Source organism: Mesitornis unicolor, unplaced genomic scaffold (genome assembly GCF_000695765.1).
Source record: "Mesitornis unicolor isolate BGI_N332 unplaced genomic scaffold, ASM69576v1 scaffold44274, whole genome shotgun sequence".
In the NCBI taxonomy this organism is placed as follows: Eukaryota; Metazoa; Chordata; class Aves; order Mesitornithiformes; family Mesitornithidae; genus Mesitornis; species Mesitornis unicolor.
In genome coordinates this window covers 303-10721 of record NW_010178880.1, presented here as the reverse complement: position 1 = coordinate 10721, position 10419 = coordinate 303, and the positions used below count along the sequence as shown (strand labels likewise).

Genomic DNA, 10419 nt, shown 5'->3' with positions numbered 1-10419 from the left:
CATATATTGACTGCTGGATGGCACAAGTTGTTTTTAAGCACAACACAGGCTCTTAAGTTTCAAACCAGCAATATCTTGGCTGTTTATAAATCAGTTTATAAGCATCACTATAGGAATGTGAAGGATGGACAACTGAGTGCAGTTTACCTTCAGTCTTCATTTAACTTGAGATACAGTTATCACCTCACCATCTGCATTCTTCCTTTGGGAAGAGGGGTAATATTTCCTTAGCAGAACTTTAAGCTGACAAAACTCTTCAGCCTTAATCAGGCCCAAGCTTAGAACTGCTTGGTACTTAACATACATCCCCCTCTCCTTATTTCAGCTGTCTCCTCATTTCTTCCAGGAGGCTGCATGGTACACAACCCTCTTCCTGCCCTCTGCACTCACTTCGCTCATTGCACTGTTGCTGCCTCGCATCATGAGGGAAGTCGGAGAGAATCAAGTCTTCCATTTAACAAAGCCCTCTCTGAACAAATGCATAGATAATATTTTTGCTGGTCACTAAGGATACAACTTTAGACAGCCATCATACAGCAGAGCTTCCCAAACTGAGTTGAGAAGCTTCCAATAAAATCAGCTGATCGTTTCCTATTGTTTTATTGTATTGCTACTTCCATTACTTCTGCTCCATGTTTTGATAACCATCCAAATTATCGACGTATCTCGCTCACATTTTGTACATCAATGTACGTAAGGTGAACTTCACAATACTGATACATTTCCTTCCCATTTTAAACCAATCATTAAGAAAATTAACAAAAGAGATGAAAGGTTTTAGTACATCTTATAAAAAATATACATATGCTATATTAATGTATGCACCTGGATAATACTAAAATGGCCTGGGAAACAGTGTGTATGTTACTCACTGAATGGCACAGTGATTAATCTTTTTCCTTCCGTTCCATGGTCATTTTCCATGCCCTCTCATGCTCCTTGCTGTTTTGAGAATTTGTCTTGGTGATGAAGGAAGAAAGAGGGATGTGGCTAAGGGGAGGTGAATGGAGGATGGGATGATGCAGGGACAGCTGCATCTGGAGGCAAAGAAGACAGCACAGAGCAAGGACAGACACTTTACAGCCACCAAGAACTGCCAAACCCATCCTGGTGCTTCTCAGGTGGGACAGCAGTAAGAGCTCAGCACCCTCCAGCCAAAATGATGGGATTGGAGATATGGCAGAAGACCATGCCTCCTGGGAGAGCTTGAGCACGGCTATGCCAGGACAGGACATGCTAAGCAGCACCTGATAGATAAGGTGTGCTTTACTCCAGGCCTGTGCAAAACCTTCTCAGCAGCTTCTTGCACTTGCCTTGCCTGCCCTGTCCCAAAGGCTCCCTTACAGAGTGGGTTCATCAAAGAGGTATCATGGAAATCCCTTGTAGAAAAAAACTCAACCAAAATATAAATTGGCATCTGGCACACCAGGCAACCTCCTGGATCACTCACTGCACTGGTGGTCACAGTGCTCATGTTGTGGTCTTACAGAGGACCATTTGAACAAAAAGTCTTTGCACAGCTAATGACTCCCCTTCTATCGAAGACAGTGTTTTCTCTGCCATCTGCAGCAATTTTCTGTTCCAGTCTAGAGAGTTCAAAGGAGAAAAGATAGGACCTGGGCAAGATATTTGAAGTGCTGTAAATGTGGTTTGGTAACCTATCAAGGTATGAGGTAACCATTAGAACCTGAACTGTAAATATGTGAACCTAGCTGAAAATGCACACAAACGCTTTGTACTTACAGCATTATCACTGGGAACAAAACCTTAGTGACCAATAATTATTTTAATCCTGATAATAATTACCTTTCTTAATTTTCCCTTATCTGTTCAAAGCACAGGTTTAAAATACTACTGTAATTGAGCTCAGTGGGAAAACTGAAATGATTTTTCATTATATTAGATAACTAGCTTGATAAAATATAACAGGAAATGGACTGCAAAAACAGTGAGACCATCCTTCTCATTAGCTAAGAGACTGGGAAAAGCAAGTCTTGGAAATTTATCTTATTGGACATGCTACAATAATTTGATATTAAAAGCACTGACCTTTAGCTCATTATTTTATGCAATTACTACCCATTATTCTCAGACAATGATTCAGTAGTGCCTTGTAATATATCCCAAGACTCAAGAGCAACTGTATTTAAGATTAATTTTATTTCAATTAAGTAAAGCAACTACTTGAGCCAAAGTATGTTTTTTTTTAAAAGCACCCTTAAATTCAATTAAGGGCTCCCATAAAACCTCACCCATTTACAATGAGCCTCAAGTCATGGAAAATTTCAATCTCAAATAGTTATTTCAGCTTGAAGTACAGTTTTTATAAAACTTGCTCGATTTCCACTGTGACAGTGTATTTTCTACCTCACCTATTTCTCTATGGACACTTCACTAGACTTACATATCTTCATCTTGAAGTATGTCACACATTGCATTTTCATCTTCCACAAGAAAAGTCTAGTTTACATAATAACCTATGATGAAATTACTACCAATGTCTGGATGCTGAAACACTTTTTTTCCTTAACTTAATGTATCTAAGAAAACTCATCCCTCACACACCACTGACATGGCAACACCAAGAACTGTTATCAGTCATGTGATTTGACTGACATTTCCCATGGCATGGTAAAAGAGATCTAGATGTTGTTCATATCTAATCTTTCTTCCTACAAAGACACAGGGTTGCATTGCTGTTTAACCTCTGTCTTGACAAACAGGAAACCAGAAACCAGAGTGATGTTATACCAAAAAAAGGAGGTTCACAATGTATGTCTAGTATTAGAAATCAACAAAAGCCATATTACATTTAAATTTCTTAGTGACAGTACTCACCTTTCAACAAATCTCATCAAAAGGGATGAACCTCAAGCTTATACACAACACCACAATATACCCATACTGCATTTCACCAGTGCCATTGCCGTGCCTGCAGTGCGGTCTGAGTAATTAAGTGAACTGCATGACTGTGGTACAATAAGGGTCAGAACAAGCCAGATTCATGGAACACACCCAGTTCCACAGGGGGTCCATGGGAGACTAACTCCAAAACAGAAAACTCAGGCCCCATTACAGCACTTTCTGTCAAAGTTTAGCTCCAACTTTCCAAACTCCCATGGGTTAACTCTGAGAGGGAACAGAATATTTGAGTCTTCTATGCGTCCTAAATAAAGTTACATTGAGAAAAAGCTATTTGGATACTGATCACTTGACTGTTTCAGATTTTTAGAACACAGTGCCAAAAGAGGCATGGGAAATATTACAAAAACACTAGTTGTCATTTTATGTAAGGGCTGCTAAGCACAGTAAAATTCTAACAGACAATCAATATAGCAACTTGATACTAATATCTTCAATTATCACACCAGGAGATGCTTTTCAGAACAGTGAAACCCATAACAGGTTCAGAGTAGCTCCTCTTTTAAAGACATCAGTCTTCTCCGAAATCTTGCTGAAGTAGCTGACCACTTCCTTGTGAAGCACTACAGTTAAGACCAACTGCAGTTGCTGCCTTGCAGATAAACTGTTTTCTTTCCTATGCTCTTAATTTTACATGTGTTAGTATATCAGGCATGGGAATAATTTCAAATGGTAACTAGCACCCAGCTAGCATAGACTACATCCCAGCTGATACTTTTAGAATTCATTTAAAGACTTTTTGATACTAAAGTGACAGTACTATACTTTAAGTGATCTGGAGCAAGCAAAATTATCTTATCTGTCCATACGCTTACACGCTAAATCTCTCTACTTGTTTCCAGCAGAAAGCCTTTAAGTACGGCATTGCTTCTCAAGTCATCTCTTGAAATACTCAAGTAGTTTTGTAATACATGCATGACAACTTCTTTTGCAGCTACTTCTTCAGGGTGAATTGTCACAATCAAAGTTTCATAAATATGAAGAAGTGCTCTTAAAAGGTTCAATCTGTGTTCTGCTCTGAACCCTAGCACTGATCCCAATCAGCTGGTAGATAATGTCAAAGTCAGACAGGATTTACTGTGAACAGCTTAAGGTTCAAACATCAGCAGTAAAAAAATCTCAATGCCTTGAGTGGAAAAGAAAACTCTTTCCTGGAGGAAAATCTGTGCATACTTCAGAAAACATTTAGAGTAGTTTCAAAGTGTTGTGACACTAAAACTGATTTTCTAAAGCAGATTCCTTCTGTCAGTTTGGGTGAGTGACAAAAGTAGTCATGCATTTTAGTAGGTAATTCAGAGCTTAGAAGGGATGCTGTCTCTCTTACTTTTCAGTGTGTTTTGCTCTAGGAAAGACTTACAGTTCCGAGGTCAACAATGAAACAATCTCCTCTGTTGAAGCTGGTCCAAGCCAGGGGGACTTCTGTGGCTCTCACAACTCTCCGGCCCTTGATATGCAGAAGCCTCTGAGCGCTCAGATCATTAGTAACAACATGATTAAATCCAGAGGCAACACCACCTGCCTGAATAAAACAAAACAAAGCAGCAAGCTTTATTTCAGTCTGATTTCTGCAAATTTACTGGTTTTGCTACAGCTGAGTATCTAGCAGGGTTAAAAAATAGTTTATGCAGTGTAAGGTGAGCCAAAATAATATACATGGGAAACACTGCTGTTGCTAAACTCTCAGGTGTGAGCGTTTTATCTGAAGGAACAGATGTCACCCTGCTTCAAAGGGTTTTCAGATGAATGGGGAAAGGGAAAGCACAGGTTTTATCACACTTTCATGCATCATCCAGAGGATGAGGTAATGCAAAACCACACTGTTAGGACAAAAATCAGTAGGTTATCAAATAAGGACTGAGGGAAAGCAGAGGATTACACAGCTCCTGTACAAGTTTTCACTATTTCCTTAAATTCAGAGGTCCGGGTGTTTTTAGTGCCTGGTTATGTGTAGAGGGAAGAGTCATTCCACAGTGCTCTGTAATTTTCTGAAAGGAATACTTACAACCTAGGTGGCAACCTAGCAAAGAGTACCAAACTGAGGGAAGTGAGACAAGACTTTATTGATTTGCAATCTATAAAGTGTAATTTAGCCCTGTAAACTGCCTCTGTTGACTGCCTCTAAGGCAGCATTCTCCACTCCTCCAGGAGGCCCAGTTGGGCCAGACCTTGGGTTGGAATAGAAAGGGTCTCTTGAAATTTCAAGAAAAAACCAAACAAATTGTAAAAAAGTGGGCAGGCCACTGTCAAGCTCTCTTACACAAAGTTAAAAGCTTCAAATTGGTTGTGTAGACTGTGACAAGTCACAAGCCTCTATAATGAAAAAAAGGCTGTCTGACCAATGGCTCCCAGAGCTCCTACTACAAGGAGATTCTCAGGAGATACATTACTTTATTCTTAAAAAATACAAATGTCTCAAAACATTTCCAAAGATTCTGCTTCTGAAAGTGACACAACAAGAAGGCTGACACTACAGCTTTAAAAAAAACTTAATTTTCATGAAAAGATTTGGGAGTTTTTTTTACTTACCTCAAAGAGGCAAACTGCAGTACAACTGCAAAAAGCACCATTTTTAGACTAAAGTGAGGTTTTGGTCTTCTCCACTGTGCTCATGTTTTTAACCATTTGAGCATATCAGGTTCTGCATTTGAACAAAATGATGCAGTCTACAACATAAAAATGGTTTCTGCAAAATTTACTGCCTCCCAAACGTGGAGAGTCCCTGCTGGGAGCGCCCTTAGACACAAGTATGAAGTCTCAGGGTAGCTTGGCTGGAGTGGAGGGGTGGGGAATAAACCACCAGGACAGGTTTTCAGTTATCAGAAGAGACACTGATAAGCAAGCTGCTGTTTTCAGTAAAAGTACCGGGACTCCTATAGCTTAGGATAGGTAGTTCAGATCTAAAAATCACTAAAAATTAAGAAACAAATGTTAAACTTTCAGTAACAGATACAAAGCAAAAGATTTATCTTTACTTGGGGGACAACGTTACATATATTTTTAGAATATATTTCGACAGCTGGCTCTTTACCTTGTATTTAATTCCTCCTTTGAAGTAGCCCACAAACTCAGTAGACTCATATCCTTGAATTTCTCTACTCTGCACAGGCTTTCCTCCTAAATAGTCATCCATTTGAACAGCGAAGATAGCTGCAGCTGTGCTTTCATCCTGGGTACATTCTTTCCCTGAAATAAGATGAAGCATTATGTCTATAAAGCACTAATAAAACTTTGAATTCTGTTGGAGAAATTGTTTCTGTGACAAACAGGCACTGCCTTCAGCAGGTTGTACAGCCCATGTACGCATTGCCACAAAGCACTACATCATAACCTTGTTCACCACCAAATGTGGGACCATCCAGCCTATTTTTTAACTACCTGTAGAATTACATTTGTAAGAAAAAAAAAGTGAAAAACAGCAAAGTTCATCTCTCTCAGCCTCTTTGGACAATAGAACATTTTAATTCAGCGAGTTTAGCATGACAAGTGTCTACAATAATGATTTCTGGACTTTGAGTTAAAGTGCAAAGGCCAAGAAAGGTCATATCAAAGGACTGATTAGATGGTAAACCATATATTTATGCTAAGAGCAACTTTCCAATTCATAAAGTTAAAATAACTCAAGAGGAATCCTATTGACACTATAAAGCAAGCAATGGGTATTTTGCTTGGATATCTTTTATTGGATCGCCTGGTACACTGGGAGAAAGAAAAGCAGCTTTTGGGCTCAGATATTTGCTTCATGAGGTCATACTGGTTTGTACCTTTCAGAGATTAGCATCTTCTCAGGACTGTGGCAAAGTGACCTCCTTAACTAGTGTGCTGATGGCCTAATCACACTGCAAAGTAGGCTGTGTATCAAAACAAAACTTTTAGCATAGGGCCATGCATTTTTGATGAATATTTCTGGTGCTTTTGAATGTTTAAAGAAGAGTCAAGTCTCAAAAAAATGACTTCTCAAGAACTTTTGAAGAGGGAAAGGCAAGGTTTTCCTTTTTCCTTTTTTTCCTTTAGCTTTTTCCTCCCCCCCCCCAAATAAGAGGGAGATGCTGCTATACAAGCAACAGTTCTCAAGAGCAGCTTTCCAACTACATTAATCACTTCCTTGTTTCTAGGTGACTGAGTGGAAAAATACCGTAGAGCACCAGAGGCTGTGGGAGAAAAGGAAGTGTGTAGTGAGGTCCTGGTGTCACCTCACAGTGTAGTGAGTCACTGGTGTCACAGAAATATGTTGGTAAAGCATTAGGAAAGAATAAACTATGGGAGAGAGGGGACAGGGATGCTTCTGGGCATTGCTGACCTAGCTCCTCTCTGAGGGAGAATGTCCCCTCCGCCCACCAACACCTGTGCTTCTCCTAGGAGCAGTGTCACCACAGCCACCACCATAGCTTTTGTGGAGACACAGGTGCAATGGAAGCCTCCAGAAAGCAGCAAGGATGAAACAAGGAAGGGAACCAAAAGATAACAGAGGCATAGGGAAGAGAAGAGCATGAGGTCTGCCCAGAAAAGGTGAAAAACATTACTGAAAGCAGGATGTAACACAAGAACCTCTGAAAAACAAAAATCCCCATCTCTCAGTGACAGAAGAACTCGCTACGTGGCAATGTGCTTTCTTAGACCTGAGTACCACCTTAAAGTTGGTGGCAAAGCTTTGTTGTTTTGGGCTTGTTTGTTTTGGTTTGGTTTTTTTTAATAGGGTTATTCATATCCATTAGGACTAGATACTTCATAGTTATTGCTTGCAATTACACAACAGGGTTCAGGGTTGAAGAAAAGTGGTTTTAGAACAGTGTTAGAGATAAGAACCATTACCAGCTCTCACAGCTGCTATGCAATAAAATACTTAGTGAAACCCTGTTTAAAAAAAAACCCAACAAGTGAGCATCAATCCAAGTGTACGTTATTCAAGCTTGCATGAAAAACAGATTTATATTGTAGTCTGAAGCACAAACAGCTATAAAATAAGCCAGAGTATATAGGAAAAAGAACAAAATATTTTACGAGACTAGATCCTGGTCCACATCAATAGGTCTTATCACTTAATCTCTGGGGTCAGGGGTTAAAATATAGTCAAAACACACCATGCATGATTTTATTAAAGATACTAAGTGGGGTATAGCAGTCTTATGCCCACAAGGAGCCTGATACTGGCATAGCATATGCTGTTTCTACTAGCAAGTTTCAAGTTGAGACAGCTCCATTAGGATTAGTACTTTAGCTACTAAGACATCCCTCAAGTGCCAGCACACACAAGCAAGCCAGAATTCCTGAGCAAAGTTAAAAATGGATACAAATTCCCCAGCACAGATCCACATCTATTGCTTGGTCATGCCAACATCAGTTGCAGAACCTGAGTTAGTTCAGGGTAAAACAGTGGCTTTCACATAGAAAGCTTCAGGCCAGCAAAACAACTCTTTGGCCAATTTAACACTATGATGCCAGTCACAGCACAAGACTGTCAGCACATCAAGGTCACAGGCCATCCTCCCACAGTCTATGTCTCCTTCTAACCCACTGCATATGCCCAAGCAAGGCATTAGGAGGAAGTCTGCTACTATATAATATGAAAATTAAATGCTCTGCTTTTATTCTGAATGTGGGGTCTTTTTTGGTGAAGTCAGAATCCATCCAGACTCAAAGCCAGTGTACGAGGTCCACACAACAACACAGGCCACAGATGGCAGGGAGTAGGACTGTGCCACCAAATGGCAAGCCTAAAATCTGTAGGGTTTCCACCAATCTAATTTCACAAAGGTTCTTTCCATCCCAAAGTCTGACTGATAATGACTACTGTAACTGTTCAAGGACAGCTTATGGTAAGCCCTCAGAAAGACCCTACCAAGGTCCTCCTGGTCCACAGGTCATATGGCCTTTGCTCATGAGAGCAAGTTTGGTGCATGTAACAGTGGTGAGAATCAGTGAGCAAAAATACTGAAATGATTCAAACTCTTGCCTTGAGTGAGACTGCCCTTCACCATACACCTTGTATGAAGTGCTGGTCTCTTGTGGCTATTAAGCTTGCAGCAGTGTTTGAGTCCACCCCACTACTGGAGTATCTTGCAAGCAGGAAGGGATTTCCCAGCGGTTCACCATGCTGCTGCCAACCTGCCACCTGCATAAGAACAATGTGTGCCCAGATTACCTGAAGCTGTTTACCATATCTGATTATCACCACATCAGCATGCACCAGCATGTGCAACTAAAGGTCTTTAGGCAGCATTAAAGATGCTTTAATTAGTGCAAATATCAGTCACTGTTCTGACTTCACTCCCAGTTGCAAGGAGTCCTTACATCTTTCCCAGGGAAAGGTCTACTATACCTTAACTACTACATAAATAGCTTTAACTTCATTAACAAAGGTCTAAATAGCCAAGCCCTGCTATTAACTAGCAGTGCTGTTGACATAAGAACATCTGCCAGAAATTCACTGATGCTGCCATCTATGATTAAGTTCTTGTCAGAGACTGACACTTCCCCACTTGCCAGCTGATAACTCATAACACATGCAAAACCAAACAAGCTTGAAATATTTATGCAGAAGCAATCCCAGCTTCATCTGCTATTCTTTTTCAATGCATCCAGAAGTGAGAATGCATTCAAAATGAGAACCACAGCAACTCAAATGCATTAGTGTTAATACACATTGACCTGTCTTTATGCGCATTCACCAAGATGAGTGCTTACAAATACAAACCAAATGGCGAAACAAGAACAAAGTAATAGCTTTCAGGCAGCTACACAGCAGCTGCTACTGCTGGATGACTTGATGACCAGACAAGGAAGTCTCAAGAAATCTCAAAAAGATGAGGAAGCCATGTAAAATGCATCCTTATAACAAGCTTCTATTTTGCTGTAAACACTGTGCTAGCCAAGGTCGAAAGAACAATTCCAGTGCCTCAGCCCAATTCCAGTGTTCCCAGCTGCTTTGAGAGAGGCTTTGCTAGGCTGTCAGACTGATATCAAAGAGGAAAGGTTTTACAGAAAACCTGGTGACTTTGCCTCCAATCTCTCCATCATCAGAAAACAAATCTGGTCTAGCTGAAAAAGGCAACATCTGGACACAAAGGAGTGCAACAATGCCACAAGGAGATGGCCACAATGAAATTTTGGTCCTAGTGGAAACAAAGGCAAGGAAACTTCATTGGAAGGAAGGCAGCATTTCAATCCTAAATCTTGGTTGGATGTGGTCAAGACTTGACTTTAACCCTCCAGCACTTTTTCAAGCTAACATCACAAATCAATCAAATACTCACTTTTCTATCATACCCCACTTTCTCACTGCCAAAGCACTGCCACACCAGAAACAGCGAGGCTTGGCATCGCCCACATCCTTGGCTGTAGCCCTACTTCTAGTACTTAAAGCATCTCAGCTTGGAAATTGCACACACGAAGCATTCAGGAAAAGGGGAAAAACCGCAGCCCCCGATCCCCTGAAGCCCAGCAAGGTACTTCAGCGACGGCAGGGGCCCCCAGCTGCCCCCCGTCTCCTGCACCCCACTG

General features: G+C 40.7%; 1 protein-coding gene across 1 annotated transcript in view; it reads right to left on the bottom strand.

Moving 5' to 3' along the window:
- Nucleotides 1-4279: 4279 nt before the first annotated feature.
- The window catches only part of LOC104539141 (adseverin-like), a gene marked incomplete at its 3' end in the record, with an annotated part of 6342 nt that continues 202 nt past the window's right edge, over nt 4280-10419 (bottom strand). The window contains exons 2-3 of the mRNA XM_010182593.1: nt 5951-6122; nt 4280-4441 (exon numbers count right to left, since the gene is read on the bottom strand). Coding sequence (XP_010180895.1) covers nt 4280-4441; nt 5951-6122 — 334 coding nt within the window. The remainder of the gene's footprint in view (nt 4442-5950; nt 6123-10419) is intronic.